The 21,359-nt window shown below is 32.6% G+C and overlaps 4 protein-coding genes across 6 annotated transcripts in view; 3 read left to right on the top strand and 1 right to left on the bottom strand.

Annotated features, from left to right (window-relative positions):
- The window catches only part of LOC126773776 (uncharacterized), a 92,736-nt gene extending 86,956 nt beyond the window's left edge, over nt 1–5,780 (top strand). Inside the window, exon 2 of the mRNA XM_050494923.1 lies at nt 1,703–5,780. Within this exon, the coding sequence (XP_050350880.1) occupies nt 1,703–1,760 (58 nt within the window). The 3' untranslated portion in view covers nt 1,761–5,780. The remainder of the gene's footprint in view (nt 1–1,702) is intronic.
- LOC126773847 (UDP-xylose and UDP-N-acetylglucosamine transporter) overlaps nt 1–21,359 on the top strand; it is a 276,550-nt gene that overhangs the window by 102,868 nt on the left and 152,323 nt on the right. The window lies entirely within an intron of this gene.
- On the bottom strand, nt 7,091–18,222 carry LOC126773788 (ankyrin repeat domain-containing protein 13D). Of its 3 annotated transcripts, XM_050494943.1 has the most exons (12): nt 17,755–18,222; nt 16,830–16,971; nt 15,647–15,817; nt 14,824–14,967; nt 14,082–14,262; nt 13,505–13,748; nt 13,062–13,235; nt 12,662–12,779; nt 12,304–12,560; nt 12,082–12,185; nt 11,324–11,577; nt 7,091–10,811 (listed from the first exon to the last, which is right to left on the bottom strand). In XM_050494943.1, exons 1-11 carry the CDS (start codon nt 17,854–17,856, stop codon nt 11,328–11,330), a joined length of 1,887 nt encoding a protein of 628 aa, XP_050350900.1. In that variant the 5' UTR covers nt 17,857–18,222; the 3' UTR covers nt 7,091–10,811; nt 11,324–11,327. The 3 variants fall into 3 exon arrangements, with proteins under 3 accessions (XP_050350900.1, XP_050350903.1, XP_050350901.1); XM_050494944.1 differs by lacking the exon at nt 7,091–10,811 and having other exon boundaries at nt 11,492–11,923; XM_050494946.1 differs by lacking the exons at nt 7,091–10,811; nt 12,082–12,185 and having other exon boundaries at nt 11,420–11,577; nt 17,755–18,221.
- LOC126773838 (dnaJ homolog subfamily C member 28) lies at nt 18,528–21,102 on the top strand. The gene is made up of 4 exons (XM_050495045.1): nt 18,528–18,765; nt 19,080–19,298; nt 19,602–19,949; nt 20,409–21,102. Exons 1-4 carry the CDS (start codon nt 18,658–18,660, stop codon nt 20,847–20,849), a joined length of 1,116 nt encoding a protein of 371 aa, XP_050351002.1. The 5' UTR covers nt 18,528–18,657; the 3' UTR covers nt 20,850–21,102.

Here is a 21,359-nt window from a genome sequence, read left to right as displayed (position 1 = left end):
TAAGTAAATTTAACATACAATTGCATGAAATTTAAATATTATAAATATTAATACTATAATTGTAACGTATTCGTAAATTAAAACATTCATTCACTTATTTATTTTGATTATATTTAAAAATATTGCTTGTTTTTGTTCGTTTTCAATGCGTTTGCCAATCGTCTAAACACATTAAATTGTTCAACCTTCGTGCAGTTGTCGTTGCCACGTGCCTGAAGGAAGTACTAGATAGAATGGAATTACGACCATACGGCCTTACGACCGTAAGGCTTTGTGCAAGCTCCTCTGGGTGGGTACCACCCACTCATCAGATATTCTACCGAAAAACAGCAATACTTAGTATTGTTGTGTGTTTTGTGTTCCAGTTGAAGGGTGAGTGAGCCAGTGTAATTACCAAGGGACATAAAATCTTAGTTCCCAAGGTTCGTGGCGCATTGGCGATGTAAACGATGGTTAACATTTCTTACAATGTCAATGTCTATGGGCGTTGGTGACCACTTACCATCAGGTGGCCCATATGCTCGTCCGCCTACCTATACTATAAAAAAAGAAAAGAATAATAATATATTTCTTTTAAAATATTTAAGCACCCTTATCAATATTGTTTACATTTCATTCAAAATTCAAAATACGAACTGGTTTTCTTTAACGCAACTTCTACGGCACTATACACATATACTTTGTTCTCAACTGTAAAAGGCTGGCAAGGATTCGTATTCTGTCTGAATTTAAATTAAGTTTCTCTTAAGGATTAGCCAAGATTCTAAAATAAACAAAGTTTTCTTTAAACCGTCTACCGTCGTGTTTTGATACAGTAAGGATCTATGTACAAGATACAGCATTGTCACCCAATTTCAACCTCTATATCCTTATTCTTAAAGATCATGTTAATAAAATACTTTATATACTAAGAGATCGCTGATACAGCATTATAAACTTTATTTCTATTGTAGCTAAACTGCAATTACGAATGTTTTTATTTTGAGTCCACATTACAGCTGTTTAATTTTCTGTTGTTAAATATTTGAGTTGATGTGAAATTAAAGCCATATTGACATAGAATTTTTTCCTGTGTTCATTAGATTTTATTGATTTTTTATTTCCAAATACACAATATGTATAGGTCATTTTTTATTTTTTTGAAGCAACCATGACAATGATTTAAAAAGTCAAATAAAATAAAAATATGAATACTTCTATTATAATCAGTTGGATCAATTCATTGCTCGATATTTTACTGTAATTTATACATATAATATATATAAATTATTTCATAATAATGTTCGCCAGACCGATTTCGGCCACGGCGGCCAATCTCAAGAGAGATTGGCTACTACGCAGGAGATATTATAGTGCACAAGTGTGTGCGCAAACACAGGTGCACTATTCCCTAACTCTCATAATCCGATGGGACGGCAATCCGACACGACCGGAGTTCAGGACCAACGGCTTTACGTGCTTTCCGAGGCACGGGAGTGTACACACTTCCAACTTCCAGACTCCGGGCTGCTACTGAGAATTTTCTAACAGAAAAACCCAATAAGTATTTATTGGCCCGACTTGGGAATTGAACCCAGGACCTCCGGTTCTGCGGCCTCACATCAAGCCACTAGACCAACGAGGCAGTCAAATTATTTCATAAAGTCAAAAAATATAATTTTTTTATACAGATTAGTCTAACGTATTATTTATTTCATTCCAGCCAAAAAAGCTACAACAGCCCATGGAGTTGGACGACGGTGACCGCTACGGGCGACTGACCGCGGGCGCCGCGCGGGCCACCGCCCGCGCTCTGAGCGCCGCGGGGAGCGCCGGGGGGAGAGGGAAGAGGGGGTAAAGGAAGGGTTGGCGGTATGAGAGGGGATTAGACACGAATTAAAAAAAAGACAATCAGTTGATTATACAAAATGTATTACCAAACACTTGGTACTTCAAAGACACTAGATTAGTTTAATTGTAACGAAATTCGTTCCCCGATATTGTTTATTGTATTTAGATTTCGGGCGTGTGTTAATTTTTGTATATTTTTATTGCTTCGAAATGTTAAAATTACATTAACTTTCAAACGGACGGTGTAATAATATCTATCAATTAGTGTCAACTTGTCGCACATGATGAAACACAACTGTACGAGCGTTGTTATTTTTGAATATTTTTTTTTTGTTCGCGACACTTCAAAACCAATGTCATACAAATGACATAATTTTAAGAGGCTATGATTTTAATGTTGCAATTTATTATAGTCTAAGAATTAAATTTAAAGAATCATTTTATATCTAAGTGAACCAATTATAAAATTGATCACTGACTTTGTCAATCAAATTAAAATCGTATTGGTAACTAAATAAGGTTCGTTTCTAATCACCCGCAGCACCCCGCCCGATTGGTGAACGAAATGATCCGTCCGATGTCGTTAGCTCCCCGTGTCGTGGCCTTGCCGTGGTCGTCACCGTGACGTGAACTGTGTTACTTGTCTTTATAAGCCTAATTGCGACATTGTTTTTATTAGTCATAATATATTTTACAAATTACATAAAGAAAGATAGCTCACTTGTATGTTTGTTATAACATATATTCGTTTTACACGATACGATAAATTGTATCAGAACTATGTAGATATCAAATTTCAATATATACCTGTCAATAACATTGAAATAAAAAAAATTTAGCACAAGTAAAACATATTCTGACATTTAAATACAAAAAAAATCCCCTTTCCGTATCACAACGTGTAAAAGGATACCTTTTTCTACGAATAAGTTTGTTACACTAGCGTGTTACTTTATACGGTTGTTCCATTTTCAGTGATTGTGGTTTAATGTTTTTTTAATTGCAACTATATCATGAGTCAATGACTTCAAACCAAGGCCTTTTGGTATTTTATTGAATAGAACATTTTAGTGCACGTAACACATTACCTAATACAGTATTCTTTTTTTTTTTTTGAATCGCGAGCAAATGACTTAAATTTTACGGCTTCACTATAAAGGCAGTACACACTCACGTCAAACAACTGGAACGGAATTGCTTTTTAAAACCCACCTTCGTCGAGCGTCTCTGATACAGTGAATAAATCATATATTCAACATTTAAACAGGATAATTACAATTTATGACGCTCTAAATACCATATCCCTAATTTATAAGATGGTGCATCAAATCGGGTATAGTGACGGAAAGTGCTTAGAATTATAATTTATTATTTAGTTGTGATATTTATATTGTATGTGCGTCCGCGCACGTAGTTCTGAGCATAGACATATAGAACGGGCATCACTATCAACACAAGTGTGAGGGAGATAGCAATAGTGGACATTATCTGAAAGTTGAATATATATGGCTATTTTTTTCTCTAGTGTACGTTATGGAGTTTAGTAGAAATGGCATCTTATTACCAAAATATTATATATTTTTTCCTCTTCTCATACATCGAACGTTCTCTGTGTTCAAAATATTTGGGACACGTTAATTGAATTTAGATATCTTGGTTGATGCCATTTTTACTTGCTCCGTTTTGAGGGTAGTCGTGTCGTCTATTCTATATGGCCATGGTTTCAAATGAGTGCAATCCCAGATGGACTGTATGTATATCGTAGTTAGACAAGTTAAGTGGCGGTACGGTGCATTTAATTTATGTATGGGTGCGGTTGATGCAGATTGAATTTGAAATTTAAATTTTTTGAACTTTCGTCCGTGAATGTCTTTTTGTGAACGTTCTTCGTTGTTTTTAGAATTAATTATAATAAATCATAGATGACACGTATTCCATAGTGCTTATGTTTTAAATGCAATGTACATCACTGTTTATAAATACTTAATAATGCATTTTTTCGCTCGTTTAATGAAACTTTAATGATGTAAATGATTTCAAACTCAACCTGCACCTGTGCTCTTGATATTTATAGATTTTAAGTTTACAACTCCTGACGAGACTGGTCGAATTATGGTCACGCAAATTTCAACTCAATCTCAATATATTAGGTTTGAAAATGAGTTACACCATGACTTTTTATGATTCAATCCGTACAGGAGTTGGCGGCTTAAAGTGACAAAAATCGGACTAAAATGAGAGCAGGAGATGATAATACGATCTCTCTTTCACTCTTAGGTATTAGGAATAAGGCTGGGCTCATCTCAATATCTTTATGTAATTGTAACAAACAATTTGACACACATTATAATTTGATAATTTAAATTGTAAACATTCTGATAATTTACTTTAAAATCTATATTATTTTGTTATTGTCGTAAATAAAGTTTTGTAAGTAAGTAAAGAAATAAAATGTCAGAATGTTCACTTTAACGTAATATTTTTGTAAAATAATTCTCGCATTGATGTTTGAAAATTATGGCGGATTACAAAAAAATTTTGATCGCATTTGACATGCAACCTCAGCCTTATATTTATATATATATATAATATAAGCTAAATAACTGCTCTCATTTCAGTCGGCTTACGTCTGTGTTAGTGTCTTAATATTATGTAATATCTACCTGCGTCTATATAATATCTATTTATTTAGAACACTTATTATTGACCATAATATTTCGTTTAAAAATCCATCAATTTAAACAAATCAATATGAAAAAAAAAAATTATCAGACAATGAAATATAGATAATAAACTGTATAACGAAGTTGGATATGCTTGATTTAATTAAAACCATACCTCTAATGATGTCACTTGTCATAACGGTTCAACCCACGGGTTGTAGGATGCCTAATAGGTACTAAATCGATACTGACAAGTGCTAACGAGGCATGAACTCGGCTCCAACATTGCTACAAATTGGATATCGACGATACTCGTTGAATATTATTTGTTTGTAATGTAAATACAAACCATCGCGAGTTCTCACAGTATAAATAACATGTTTTATCTTTTAAAATAAATAAATTTAGCAGTTTAGAAAATAATTGGAATAAAAAATATTTAAAACAGATAACATACAACATTTTTTTGATAGATATTATGTAAAGGCAGGCAATATAAACGTCATTTCTTTAATATCAGTATTTATTTCGTTATTTTTTAAGTTTTCAATGATTTTTATTGTTCTCGTTGCTTTCCTTGGGAATCTTTATCGATTTTTTAGACTTAGTAAATACAATATTGTATGAAACGAGGACAGACAGCCAAAAACTATTTACTATTTATATTTGGCAGTATCAACTTTTGTAATGTAAAAATCCATTTTTCTATTCCGATATAATGTTACGACAAAATTTTTAATAAGGCAATTATTGGTTTTGTTAATTGACATTTGACCGCCATTTTGAATTACATATTTAAAGTCACGCAGTTCGTAAAATTACAATGCATTTTAAAATTAAGAGCACTAATTAAGTCGTTAATGCTGATTCTATTGAACACGATTTGTAAACTTTAATAATTTGACAGGATCCAAACGGTTGTTATTCTTTTTAAGCTCATTCTTGTGAAAGATATAGCAGTATGTTGAGACCTGTCAAATTAGTAGGTATATAGAGATTGTACAAGAGACAGCAGAATTAATATTATTAGCCCTTTGTTTGAATGTGGGTTAAAGAAATGACCGGTTGTAATTTCAAATTGTCTGTCCTTGTATGAGGTTGTTGATTATTATCGTTCGTGAGTATTCCAAAAGTTTCCTGATGTAATTTATTGACTTGATAAATGAAATTACGCTTCTAAAGTGTACTATTACATATGTAAATATAGGAAAACTAATACCTATTATAATAGTGAATGTTGTAATTTGTATATAAGTAACGAAAATTAAATTTTAAATACATAGATAACATTGTGTGTATTCATTTATTTTTATATGAAAAATATTTGAAAATCCCTTCAATCCCCTTGTTTGTGCTTGAATTTCGGCGCCATTGTTTTGTATCAAGCTTTTTAACATTGAAATGTCAAATGCGCTTTAAAATTTTCTTGTGGTGTCAGTTTTTTTTATATATGAATTAAATTTGAATCAATTACCTATTGAGATTCTTGCTAAGATATGATATTTCCAAATCTTATATAGTAAAATGTTTGAAAACAGAAATACGATAGTTTTCTGGAGGTTCTGCCAATTAAAACAGCACACGCTTATACTATAATTATGAAACGTTAGAATTAAACAACAGAAATTTAAACTATCTAGATCAACCATCCATATTGAACAAAAGTACTTATTAAAATAAAATACTAAATGAACCACTTATTTTAATTAGTTCAAAGACAATAGTTGGTCATCGTCATAGACAAAATATTGTAGCTTTGTTTATATGCTCATTTTTTTTTGCTATCAATACAATATATAAAGATTTGTAATAGTTTGCATCAACTCAAACTAGACTCATACTTATTAAGGATACAATTTTATATGTTTTGCACGTAAACAATATTTTTATTACATAATGAAGCGAGATATGAACAATCAGTGTGCCAAAGATGATACAGAAGAAACAAACTGGAAATTGAATAAAATTAAGCAAGGATATATAATATCATGACGTACAATGTGTCACCTTTGATGGTATTAAAAAAAAATGAAAATAAATGTGCATTTGGAAAAAGAAGTTTTATTGAGGCTGTACTATATAATACGCTTTTATTGAATAAATTAATAAACACTATTTTATTTACACATCTATGTCGATCGTTGTTATACATATGTTAATAAACAAAAAGGAATGAAAATATCGAACTAGTCAGTCCGTCCGCTGCGAGAACGCGGTCCTGTCAGATCCGTGATCGAATGTGCGACGTAGCCCTCTTTGAAGTGCCTCGCTCTAACCAATAAGATAATTAATAACTCTATCATTATATCAACTTGGTATAATTTAAAGTTAAGCTTAATTTTGATACTTTTTTAATCTATACTGCCGTGCATCATGTATCCACTAATCATGACCAACTGAAAACGTCAGAAAAGACTCGTAAAGCACCTAAAGTTTAAATGTTAAAAATGTACAAATATTAACTTGTAAATTTCTAAAGAGCAATCTCTAAGGTATACAGGACAACATAAATGTTTCCTACATAAATAGAAATCTATATAATTTTACCTCATTTAGTAAGTCTTTCTACTCGTTACAAGGGAAATAAAACAACAAAGAAAAGTCCATATACAGAAATATATTTCGTTACACAATTCCACAGGGTATTACATTACTATTTGGAGAGAAAAACATTTGTTTAGAATAAATACGCGCCAAACCCTTGTTTAAATCTGACGTGAACAACATTATTTTTCTTCTACTCTTCGACAATACAGCGCGAAATGCTCATTCAATAATTATATCTTTAGTACCTACTGTTACTACATTAATACATAATTAAGAACACACCATGAGTCAGACAGTAACATACAAATAAATTGACTATATTTTGTAGTTACAAAAACTAAACACATAATTTGCATACACTAAGCGCCGTCTAGCGACTACTACGAAAACAAATGACACGCGAATATGTAATACAAACTTTTATCAATAGATGGCGCTGTACGAAACATGCATGCATATTAAGACAGATGGCAGTGTAGCAAGGTCACGTCAGAGTTGAAACGGGATTACAAGGCTACGGAATACTAGCATAATCACAGTTGAGGAATGGCGCCACATACATTGAGCACCGGGATGACACGTTTACACTTGTCGCTACTTATTTCACTACAAATTGATATTATTTAACCACGATAACACTACCGAGAGACATTCCTAATACGACACAATCAAAATTCATCAAATCGAGATTGTAAAGATATTTGTTATTGAAAAATAAAAGTATTTACGATTTTACTAAGAACAAATGATAATAACCATATTAATGATAATGGCTGAATCAATTGTAACAAATTTACATTATACTTGTAAGAGCATAAAAATCCTCGATAGACAAATTCTAGTTAGGCAGTTGTACATCATTAGATTTACTTAATACAAGATGGTTTAACGCTAAAATACGCAAGTAACGCTTCAGTGAAAACGTGCCCATAGAATAACATTTAAGATATAACACACACAATGCCATATTGAGAGACGTTAGACCATATAAGTCAATGTTATATAATACTATATACTAATTACAAATTTCTTATAAACATTCAACATATTAACTTATTTTAATGTACATATATAGCAAGTATATTATAAGTTTTCTATTTATAAGGTTCTTTTTTAACAAAATCTAATAGAAAATAGGAGACATATTAACAAATTATTTAATAGGTGTTGATTAACTGATCTCTCTCTTTCTGTCATTATTGATTTGAAATAAGAAAGAAGAGGACAACATAGTTTTACTAATCACCCGCTAAACAAAACCTATAGCGTCTCACGTCTCTCATAACAATATGTTATTTACATAGGAAATGTACATAATATTTATATAACCTATACTATATATATAAGGAATTACCGAACAGGGAAAAAGACATTTTAATATTTTTCTGTAAAAATAACTTATTCATGTAATATATTTCTAACTATTATTATTGTAGAAATGTGATATAGTTGTTAAAGTTTATTTTTTAGTAAAGGTTACATAGAGTACTTTAAATATGTTTAATTTAGATATTAATTTTAGTTAACAATTAGTTCATTTATATGGAAAAATGTTTAAGTTTGTAACAATAGTTCATTATTATTACATACAAAATTAAAATAAAATTATATAGAAATAAATAATTATTAATAAGTTAAATTTACAACATTAAATTTGTATACACTATGATTTACAGTTTCTAAGTATATTTCAAGTTAATAAATAAGAAATTTTCATAAACGGGAGATCAGTTTACACAATATTGTATTTGATTAAATCACACAAAGGATTTGTATCAAAGTTATTCATTTGATAAAACTGATAAACAAAATTGACATTGTCCCTTTAAACATCTGAATTACAAAATGAAGTTTAGTAATGCTGGTCCTAACATAGACTGTTAAAAACGGGAACTGTTGAGTTTCATGGCGGTTCTTATAGTCAGAATCCAAATGCTACCATTTGTTAATTTTAACGTTAATTAGCTACTAAATAGACTTTATATGAATTTTGAATAAAACTATTTCATATTAATATAACTGACAAAACACAATTGAAAGTGTCAAAAATGAGAGTTGAAAGATTGAACTGGAATTGGTCTGGGATTAAAAATAAACCACACTGAATTTCTTATACAGATTTAGTTTACGTGTATAATAAATAATACACAATAAATGTCTTAAAATTACTTCTGTTTTGATATTGCAAATTTTCGCTCGACCTCGAGTAAACCAGGTCACCGAACCCTCATATGTATTTTGGGGTATTATAATAATTTTCTTTTTATAACATACATAATATTTTAAAATCAACGAAATTTTATTTTATAGAAACAGTTTATAGATTAGATTATAATTTAAGAAACAAACAATTTGAAGAAACATTTCGATTTATTTAATAAATTAAATAAATAATCCAACATTTAGAAATGACAACAGATAATCACGAGAACCGAGTTTTTGTACATAATGGAAAATTGGGGCAGTTAATTCTCAATACTAACGTTTTTATATATATGTACTTATTTTGTATACTTTAAAGTTATATATAGCGCACGTATATTGTCAAAGCCGTGATATTACAATTTCACTAGTGATATAATTGAACGGTTGTCTGTCAATCGACTTTCATGCAATTTAACAGCCTGGTTTTAGTGACATTGTTATGTCACGGAACACTATAGTGACATTATTATTAATCTAGGTATTATGAGTGAAGTTGGCAGTGAGCGAAGTGCCGCGTTCTGATTGGTCAATTCTTTTCCATGCTCCATTTTTAAAAACAATATAGTAAAATATGGATCGTGAATTAATGTTTAAATGGTGCTTTGTTAATTTTTTTATAATAAAACAAAAAAACCGGAATGACGTTAGGTTAGGTTTTTTTTTCTACAAAAAAGGTTACGTTAGATCTATTTACTTATAACTCTATGATTGCAAATTTGACATTGAAAACGGACCAACCAGAGACGGCCTCATAATCTTATCCAGTGAAATTGTCAAAATATAATTGCCTTACAATATCACTATGGTGTCCCCGTGACATTAAGTCGTATGTCGATTGACAATCAACCATTTAATTATAATATAAAATCGTAATATCACGGCTTTGGACTATATACCTGCGACATATAATATAATGGTTATAAATATAAATAATTGCAGCTTCGATTCCGAGTTTGGACGTATTTATCAAACATACATATTATATATTTTATCATTTAATTTATTACGGAAGAGTTTCTTACATAAATAACACAAATACTTTATCTATTTATTTAAATTAAATGCTTAAAAGTCAAAAAAAAAAACCTTTTGCTATCGGACGTTTGCATATAAAATGTTGATATTTCTTTAAAAAAAAAAATTTTCAAATAAATAATACGAAAGGATCTTAAAACTTTATCCAACTTGATGTCGCTTTTATATATTTTACAGTGTTAAAAAACAAATAAAACAATACAATAGGATTAGATTCCATAATTTAAGCCATAAAATTTAAAATATTTTTATATACGTCATTTGTATTCTAATTTATTTATATGCAATTGTGTAGTATACAGGTATATATAATGAATATTGAGAAAATGTATTTTAATACAATGCATTAAGTATTAATATCGTATATCAAAAAACAATAAAAACACTAAATATACAGTACGCACCAAACATCAGCCGTGTCGCATTCATAGTCGTTATGTCTTTGGAATAAGAGCGAATGTCGCATGAAGAAATGTCGTCAGTCGAACTCTTAGGCGTTAAGTCTTTTGGTGGACGTTTCCGTTTTGAGATCTGAGAATAGATAATATGTAATTAATATTTATTTTTAAACAATTCTTATAATAATAAATAAATAAAGATAATGTTGTTGTTGTAAAAAAAAAAGGAAATGCATCAAAATTTTCATTGTAATTTTGATTTATTTTATTTTAATTTTTTGTATTTTAATTGGTGTCAACTTAGCTGTATAAGAATGATGAAGATTATTATTAAAATAAACGAAATTAAATTAATTACTAAAATAATGTTTTTTTTTTTAAGAAATAGGACAAATAAACATTAACAATTGCTTACGTTGCCAAATTGCAAACAATATTGGGAACTAAGATATTAGATGAGTGGGTGATAGTGGGTACCCAGATGGACTTGCATACTGGTGACAGAGGTGGTAACGCTAGTACAACCTAGGTTTTAGATATTCCTCATACTCCATAGCCATGCACTTTAATACCTAACACTCATGATGTTCAAACCTCCGTTACACATTCATACAATGAGAAGAAAATGTTATAACATATGCTCACCAAGTTACTTATCCAGCAGCGAGAGCCTGAGCGCCTCGTCGAGCGCCTTCTGCTCGTCCGCCAGCTGCTGGTCGCGCGCCGCGTGCTCGCGCAGAGACATGGCGAGCACGGCGCGCAGCTCCGCGTCCAGCTCGTCGTCGGACTCGTCCTCCCGCTCCGGCCCGGGCTCGTGCCTGTGCTCGTGCTCGTGCTCGTGCTCGTGCTCGTGCTCATCCGCGTCCGGCCGCGCATCCGCCAGCGACGCCTCTATCGCTCTGCGACACTGGCTATGTTACTGGCCGACTACTCTAGCGAGAGTTAGCGAGCGGGACGGGGTGCACGGGGAACGATCTTTTAATATTAGCGATGCAAAAGGTTTAGGATTTTGGATTTAAGTATTGACAATATTTTAATAATTAGAATATTTGAATATATATATTTTTCGAATTGTTTAATATGAGAAGAATAATAGTCGGACAGAGGGCGCTAGCGACACACAATTATCAATGATAAATGAATAGTATAAATAAAGTCAACGTTCATAATTAGCATAACATACAATTAAACGCCTAATAAAAGTGCACATTTTACACGTCCTAGCTAAACTAATATCGTCGATATCTGTAATAAATATATAAACAAAAATATATAAAGAATGAACATGAAACGGAACATCGTTAGAGATTATGACATAAAGCGGACAGCACACTTATTAGTTATAATTAGATAGTCGTGTTTTTAAAATAAGGTCGTACAAAAAGTGTAATCTGAGGTCGTACCGTTGCAGGTGCGCGTCCTCGTGCGCGAGCAGCGCGTGCGCGTGCGCGCGCGGCGGCACGGGCGACGTGCAGCGCGCGCCGCGCAGCGCCTCCCACACGTCCACCTGCGGCCCAGGGGGCTCATTGCGTACGTGATCACCGGTTATCGCAAGCGTCGGAGCACAGTTAACCGACGAGTGTTTTTAGATTGTGGCGTGATATCGAACAGGAGCGGCGCGATACCTGGTCGTCGTGCGTGCCGGCCTCCATGAGGCTCTGCTGGATGGCGAAGTGCAGCAGCTCGTCGTCGTCGCAGGGCAGGCGCTCGTCGGGCGCGGCGGCGTCGCGGTAGGCGCGGCCCACGGCGAAGCACGCGTCGTCCAGCACGCACGCCAGCCGCGCGCCCGCCAGCACGCTCTGCACGTGCGCCACGCTCGCCTCCGTCGCGAAGATGTTGCCGAACGTGATGCGCGCGTTCAGCACGTGGAACAGCGGGATCTCTGCATTATTTTATAATTATATAAATGCTCATTATGGAGACCATGTACGAAAAGAAATACACAGGTTAAGCAAAAAATTATAATATGCGAGTGTTTATTACCGATTTTCACCGGGAACCCGGAAGGCAATTGCATCTGAACGAAATCTTTCAGTTTTGCAAAATGAGGCGACGACATAGCGGCCATCAAGTCTAGAATAGGCATTATCTGCTCCTGGAGCTGCAAAATATAAATAGAATATATTAAAATTAAAGGCATTAATTCGAAATATATATATATATATATATAATGTCGTTATATAGTACATAAATGAATATATAACTTTAAACCACTTTATAAATTAAAGTCATATTCACAAAATATATTTGCTTTGTCGAAACGTGGAATAATGCTCAGATAAGAAGCGCTGTAGTCAAGTTATTAACAAAATATTATATCAAAGAATGGTTTCAATTACCGTGTCGAATTAAAGTCAAATTTGGAGTAAGAAATATATTTAACCTGCAAGGGATAGTCTTCGCACAGCCACAATGTCGCCTTGAATTTCTGCACCTTCGTGGACACCTCCCGCGCCCGGCCGATGTCCCTGTCTAGCGGCTCCCCTGAAAAGTACTCCTGCCACGACACGGCCGGTCGGAGCTCCTGCCGTGACCGGCTTCGTTTCAGGGGCTCCTCCTGGAGGGAGTGAGAAAACTGTGTGAAATTATTTTCTTTAGCATTGATATAGGCAAAAAGTTTTTTAAAATACTTGTAAGTGGAAGTTCACTACGTTGATGCAGAGCGAATGATCACCAACACATCGGCTGCTCAGATTTTATCTACAAAATTCTTTTTTTAACGAGATGTCTCAAGTGGTTCTAAAGTGTGGAACACTTTGAAGATGTTTTTCCCACTTTTGTCAGAGGAGTCCCGGGGGAGGATCTTACCGCTGCGAGCACACCCACCCGGTCGGGCACGAGCAGCTGGTCGGGCTCGGCGTCGGCGTCGGCGTCGGCGTCGGCGTCGGCGAGCGCCAGCAGGCCGGCGAGCGGCGCGCGCGGCGCGTGCGGGCGCCGCTCGCCGCGCGGGAGGTGCTCGGAGCGCGACTTGGACACCAGCTCCACGTTGTTGGCGCCGAACACCTTGCACTCGTACCCGTTCACCATCTCCGTCTTGTCCTGCCGCCAGCCCCATATGCCGCTTTTGTTTCTGGAGATCCAAAACGAAATATTTTGATTGATGCCTTTCTATGCGAAATTATAATAATGGGGCGGTATACATTTTTAAGGTGCCCATTTGTACTGTGTAATTTGAATTAAATACATAATTCTTGATAGATATTCAAGAAATTATATATATATTAGAGTTATAACTAATATACGGTAAATTCGAAAATTTCTTTTTGCGAGGCAATCCGTGTGTATTTTGGCCTAACCGGACACATCAGTTGCCGATTCCACCCGCACCGGTACCACCCGTACCTCCCCAGACGAGTTTGCACAAAGACCTACCACCAGTAATAAAAACTTTTTAAATCCTCACCTCTCGAAGCTGATCTTATCAGTGTCGAGGTAATTGATATTTATGGGCGCGTTGAGACGCTGCTCTATCACGTGTGAAGGGGGGGAGGGCCAAGGGCGGTTTTCTCGTTCCCCACACTCCAGGAACTCACACCATGACGTGCCCGCCTCGTGGTCCAACTCCACCAGGCTGGCGTTCTGACCTAAACAGTATATACCGGCTTTATCAGCAGCCACCGAGATCAAAGGCGAACTAAAAGGGCGCCAAACCCACAACAACCCAGTGCTACAGTTATATCAACAAATGTGTAATGAGCCTAAATTTGATAATAAATTATCTTTTATATTCAGATTAAACTACAAACTTTGTTATTTTTTTTATAAAATCTTGCTAGAATATATATATATATATATATATATATATATATATATATATATATATATATATATATATATATATATATATATATTATATATTTTATTGTATTATATATATTATACAACAAATAAAAAAAAACTACTAAAAAAGTAAAGTAACTTTAACATCTATGGCACACTAGTCCGAAAGCTTATGATTTACAGTGGGAGATATAACCTAAAATATTTTAATTATAACATGGAATAAGCTCCAAACCTTCTCCTCAAAAGGGAGAGGAGGAAGGCCTCCAAGGAGGAGGCCAATGTCCCAACATTAACAGGCTGTTACTGTAACATGACTAAGGCTTTTAATATAAAAATTGGAATATTCAATACAATTGACGTACCTTGTCCTCTAAATATATATGTCCTGTCGCCTCTCTGCCACCGATTATTTTCAAAGCCGACCAGTGTTGTGTCCACTCGGACATTCGCTCCACGTTTATACACTTTGTATGTATCGAATGGACACATTCGGGATACAAGGGGAACTGAAAGGAGAAATATCATGAAAAGTTAAAACATTTAATATTTCGGCATCACGGTGGCCGTGATCTCAAGAGAGAACAGCCAGTTGGCGCGGGACATTTTATAGTGCACAAGTGTGCGCGCAAACTCAGGTGCTATTCGCTAACTCGCATAATACGATGGGACGGCAATCCGACACGACCGGGAAGAGTTCAGGCGCAGGACCAACGGCTTTACGTGCTTTCTGAGGCACGGGAGTGTGCACACTTCCAACTTTTAGACTCCGAGCTGCTTTTGAGAATTTTCGACAGAAAAACTCAATAACTTTTTTATTGGCCCGACCTGGGATTTGAACTCAGGACCTCCAAGTCTGCGGCCTTACATCTAGCCACTAGACCAACGGAGCAATCAAAAACATTTAATATAATTATAAAATAAAATTATTAGATCTTTTTAGCTAATTATCATGACAAATCATATTATTAGTTTGATTTTCTTAATGTTTTATTTTTTATATAATATTTATTTTCTTAGTCAATTAATTTAAATGGATGAATGTATTAATATTATTGTATTAAGCAAGCCATATACACATGCTTAGGAATGTAATCTAGCTGTTTGTATTGTTTTTGTACCTACTATAAATAAATTAAAAAATCAAATTTAAAAGCATTGTTCAAAGCAACAAAACAATATTATTACCCCAGCTTGTGAACTCCCATTTCATCTCGACGTAGAAATCTGGTGCTAAACTAAGCTTATTCAGTAAATCAGGAATCCCACTTGCTCGGACGACATGTCTTTGGTAATCACGGCGTGACAGCACCAGGGATAGCAGCTCAGGATTACCAGTCGCTGTAGCTTCTTGCACCGCTGTAAGATCATTTCATAATCAAAATCCTAACTAATATTATAAATACGAATGAGAGTTTATTTTTTGTTTGTTTGTTTAAACGACTAAACCAATAAACCGATTTCAAATTATTTTTCACTAATGAAAGCTACATTATCAACGAGTAACATAGGCTACATTTTGTTCCCGTATTCCGGGACGGCAACTACGCGGGTGAAAACACGGGCAAAGCACTAGTACTTGTATATATTACTACAAGTATTTAAATATCTATATATAGCCATATATAAATTAACAAAACAAGACATATTTTAATAAATATAATTTTAAGTTTACTAAATATTAATTAGGTTTTTGTTAATCCCATGCGGATCAACTAGATGTCCGCATAATTGGAGTATGGATTAGCAGGGTTGTTTTAATTATATATTCAAAAAGCAACATTTGATTGACAGGGCAGAGCCTGCTGTAAGTAACATACTTACATGCGAGAATATTTTTAATATTTATAAATTATTTGGCACTAAAGTTATCATCATTAAATAAACGTAAAAAAAAAACAAGAGTGTATATTTTCAATATCCCAACATGTTCTTACAGAGAATGTTGGACAAATGTTTAAGTGTAAATTGCACGCAGCACCAGCGGCATATTTGGAATAAAAATATCTTATAACCTAAATTATGATCTATAAGTAACTACATAGTTTCTTTATTTGAGTCTTCTCAGTTCTGAGGCATTTCTTTCCAAACCGGTACTAAATTTTTGACAATCTATCAATGTAATGCTTCTATTATTATGAATATTTTGATACATCATCAATATTAGTGTCTTTAATGGGTTGCAAAAACATCAAGTAAATAAGTCTTTAAAGCGTCGCAAATTTTTTCAAGATTATTAAAAGTAATTATTGTTAAGAGTAGCAGTTAATAAGGTAAACAATAAAATAACATAACTTCACAAGCTTTTTTAAACATTATTGATTAAACAAACAATATAAAAAAAATTATTCAATGTTAACCAAAGGATTACCTGTCCATCCATCTTTTTCACAGTTCACGTCAGCATTTCCATCAATAAGTGCTTGTACAACCTCTAAGTATCCTAATGTGATGGCTAATAGCAGAGGTGTTCTGCCATGGGGGTCACGTTTTTCTAATTCCTCTGGTGAATACTGTAAAGCAAGTTAAAAAATCACTTTAAAAATAAGCTCATTCATGTAATTAGATGAAAAATACATAGCCTTCCAATCACAGGAGGAGTAAAGAAAAATAGATAGATATCATTGGTTGAGCCTTTGAATAATATTTGGTATTCATTAATTTAAATATTTTTTGGATTTGTGGAAATCTCTATTTATTTTTATAATAGCAATGCCCGTTTTTAAAGAATTACTAATACTAATATTTACCCTTCCAATTAAGAATGGCTTGTTTAGGAGTACAGACCAAAATAGCCCAAGGAATCGGGATTTAATCTTCTGGATTGATCACCAAATTATTTATTGTATAAGGTTGATAAAATTGAATTTTAAGCCTCTATATAGTAATATAGAATATGTATTAACAAAGATATACAATATGTAAATTACAGATTAGCAAAGCAGTAATCTTCACAATGTAGTAAAAATATGTAAGCATGACTTTAATAGGATTTTCCGTCCATACAATATTAGGCAGCATGTTTGGAGTTCTAATCCATATCAAGTACACTCTTATGGTTTCATCACAAATAATAAGATTATTTTAATGTAACATGCCTACACATTTTGTTTACATCAATAGCAACGTTATGATACTACAATTTTCTTGTTATATATATTTTTTTTTATCTACTCATAAACTTTTACATATTATGTATTTACAGCGATCTCATGAAATAAATGTATATTCAATAATATATCATTTTAAATAGATTTTTTAGGAGTTATTTAAGTCTCGACTTACAAAGCACTTACCTTTTTATTATTTAGTGCTGCCGTTAATTCTAGGTGCTTATTGTTCCAAACAAGCCAATGAATTGGATAGCGAGTTGCGATTTCTTCTGATGTCAGAGGCATTTTATCCACACATTTATCTTCTGATCTCAATGAATTTATCTTATATTTAAAGTATTTTTTTATTTTCTTTTGCACGACACTGTACCCAAATTCATTGTAATACGCAAATATGTCACCTTTTGATCCACTCTCTGAGTAATGTCAAATCAAGTAAGTCATTAGTCAATAGCTACCAATAGGTAGTTCTCAATTCTCATTTCTTAATAGTCAAAACGGTACATTCCGGCAGGTATGGTATATCAATGGTAATTTTAAATCTGTTCCTCTTACACTAGCTTCATTTCATTCATTCGACGCAAGTAAATAATTTACTCTATGATGATTGGTGCTCGAGTGACCAGTGATGCTTATGAATACATCAATTGGTTATTTCAGATTCGAAAATTTTCGTAGTCTAGTAGGCGCCTATTTACACTTATTTAATGTATATATATTTTACTACGTTCAGTAATTCCGTTCTATTTGTCACTTATGGCACAGATTACATACGTGACAATTATTTGCAAAACAAGTAATTTTTATGATAAATAAATCACGAATTTAAAGTATAAATTTTCCCTTTTTTTTAATTTTAAAATATCTGCCTTGTTTTTTAAATTGCTACAAAAATACCACATTGAAGTTTGATAACTGAAGTTTTAATTTTGAACATTCATTGAATTGAACATCAACAATGACGAAATGTCAAATTCGTTGTTTTCAATTTTTGATTTATTGATTATGAAATAATAACTTCATCTTTATTTTTGATGCGCAATAACATAATATTTACTCACGACGAAAGTATGTTATATTGTTAAAATGAATAAATCTATATACCCAATCATATGTTCCAAACCCATATGTTTTCAGCCTCGCTTATGTATAAACATAAAAGCTTTAAAGACTAAATCCCAAAAAAAGGTCGAGGTAAGATATGATAAAAAAAGTAATGTATTAATACAAAAACTCTTAATGTAGAAGGTTATTTAAATAATGAGGTACTTTTTATATTTTGACTAGTAATAAAAAATATGATTCCTTTTCAGGTCTTACTTATAAACTTTACTTAATGGTGTTTAGTTACAGGACTGTTGTCTTTCTCTGTCATTATTGACTTGACGTGCAAAAAAAGAAAACACAGCTTTGATGAACTTATCACCCCCTAAACAACATTTATAGATAAAGCCAAAGTGTGTAATGGCAAATAGAATAATGCTTTTGATTTGTGTTTTTGTAAACAGGAAAGCTACAAAGTATTAGATATTCCTCAAAACTCTAGTCATGATGTAGTCAAGCAAGCATTTTTCGAACTTGCTAAAAAATACCACCCAGACTCCAATTCGCCTGATGCAGATATTGAAAAGTTTGTTGTAATAGAAAATGCTTTTAGAGTTCTTTCAAAGCACAACACAGGGTCTGCAAAATCTGAAGAAATTGAAAAAATGGTCTTCGATATCAGAGTACGTGTATTGTTTTAGTGTTAATGTTTTAATAAAAAAAAAAACAACTTATCATACAGTAGTATGATAAGTTTGTTAGTAACTAGTTTCAGAATTCAGTCTTCCCAAAAAGTAACTCATATTATAAGTTTGTAGTGTAAATGAATAACTAATTAATAACAATTAAAATTGATACTTTAATAATTTGTTGCAATGAGCTAATGTTATAAAAAATATTTTAAAAGACAATACTTTTGAAATGAGAAACAAATTAATGAAGTAAATACACTTATAAAAAGCGAAATAAAATCTACTTTTTTCCAGCATACAGCACCACAGCACCGTCAGTATCTAAGCTTCGAAGGAGTAGGTCACGGCACACCCTTCCAAAGAGAGAAGCAATGGACTCAAGTAAGAGCCCAAAGAGCTGCTAACAATGTCATGGAGCACAGAATGGCTAAAGCAGTAGCATCTGAAAACACCCTTATGAAGAAGGGATCTATGAAAAAGCATGATATTAAAACCAAGTACGGGTTTGATAGACTTGTAGAGGATCTTATACAAGAGTCAATGTCTAAAGGGGAGTTTGAGAATTTAAGCGGAAAAGGGAAACCTTTGAAGGATCAAAATCGAAATCCCTATGTTGACTTTACTACCCATAAACTTAATGAGGTAAAATAATGTATAATATAAGATAAGAGGCTTAAAATTACACGTAGGTGCAGTGGATATTTGTCAGATGTAGATTTTGTCACAATATTTTCCTTCACTGCCCAGCATGATATATATTCTAAACATAAAATAAATGACAGCTAGTGATACCTTCAGTTACGATTTACGTGTGTTCTCTCCATTGGGCAATCTTGTCTCTTAACGTGCATGCAATGTATAAATGTATATTAAATAATGTAATGTAAAGCAAGAAAAGTGTGAAACTAAATTCTCAGGTTTCCTATAAGTAATTACTATAAATAATTTATTTTCAGTTATTTAAAATTAAAAATCATAAATATATACATATATAACATTAAATATAAATATTGTTCATTAACACTATTTTAAGACATATTTTCTATAGTTATATTCAATAATTTTCCAAACTTAAATTCTCTTATATACCTTTGTTAACAGGTTTTAATTAACAATGGTATAACACCAGAATGGATAACTATGAGTAAGGAAATAGAACAAGACATTGAAGCACTAAAAGAAGAAATAAAAAAGGACAGAATGTATTTAGGACCATACCCTCTAAATGAAGTTGATACCGCAAAATGGCAAAGAATATATGAAAGTAATAAATTGCTGGCAAAGTCTATCAATAATAAAATAAATACATACAACCTAATTGTACCACTTATTAATAAACAAAAGTTTCATATCGAATTTGATAAAATTTGCAATGATATTCTCGAGAATGGCATACATTCAATTGATAAACATGTTGAGGAACAAAAGATAGTGCCAAGTATTTCGGTGCAGGAGAGTGATGATATTCTTGGAGTGTTTTTTAAAGCTTTAAGTGAATTACTTTTTTCTAAGGGAAATGAAAAGAAGAAAGTTGACAATTGATTGGTATTAATGGGACATATTAGATATAGTGTATTGAGGTTATACCAAGAATTATCAAAATCAAAATATATTTAATTCAAGCACTTTTGAGAATATTTTCTTATTATTTAGTTATATTTTTCAATCCATATAATTTTGCTTGATTTTTTTTATTATTAGAGTAAAAATCAATTATATTAACAACCACTGTGATATTAGTTAGTCATAAATTAGGAATAGTGTTATTTATTTTGGAAATAAAATATTATTTATATTTATTCGTTTTATTAACATAAGCTTAATATTGTCTACAAAATATTTCTATATAAAACAGTTTCAACATGAAAAATATTTCTAAAACAATGTTTATAACATCAAAAATATACAATTCGAGTTTTATAATTCGAGTTTTTTTATAATTATTACATATTATAAAGGCACTTTTACATGGAAGACAATAATATAGAACTTAATCTTTTTAGTTATTATTATATTTTGTATATAGCTTATAAATGCGTATTATTTCGTTGT

Source organism: Nymphalis io, chromosome 15 (assembly GCF_905147045.1).
Source record: "Nymphalis io chromosome 15, ilAglIoxx1.1, whole genome shotgun sequence".
Taxonomy (NCBI): Eukaryota; Metazoa; Arthropoda; class Insecta; order Lepidoptera; family Nymphalidae; genus Nymphalis; species Nymphalis io.
The sequence above is the reverse complement of the archived record's forward strand: the minus strand, read 5'-3'. Positions and strand labels throughout refer to the sequence as shown.

Excerpts from the sequence above, each read along its gene's own strand:
- LOC126773788 (XM_050494943.1), bottom strand. The coding sequence starts at position 17,856 with ATGCCTCTGACATCAGAAGAAATCGCAACTCGCTATCCAATTCATTGG. Across the intron at positions 14,263-14,823 it reads ATATATATTTAGAGGACAAG|GTCAGAACGCCAGCCTGGTG; the intron begins GTACGTCAATTG and ends TATACTGTTTAG. Across the intron at positions 13,749-14,081 it reads GATAAGATCAGCTTCGAGAG|AAACAAAAGCGGCATATGGG; the intron begins GTGAGGATTTAA and ends TTGGATCTCCAG.
- LOC126773838 (XM_050495045.1), top strand. The coding sequence starts at position 18,658 with ATGAATAAATCTATATACCCAATCATATGTTCCAAACCCATATGTTTT. Across the intron at positions 19,299-19,601 it reads AAATGGTCTTCGATATCAGA|CATACAGCACCACAGCACCG; the intron begins GTACGTGTATTG and ends ACTTTTTTCCAG. Across the intron at positions 19,950-20,408 it reads CTACCCATAAACTTAATGAG|GTTTTAATTAACAATGGTAT; the intron begins GTAAAATAATGT and ends CTTTGTTAACAG.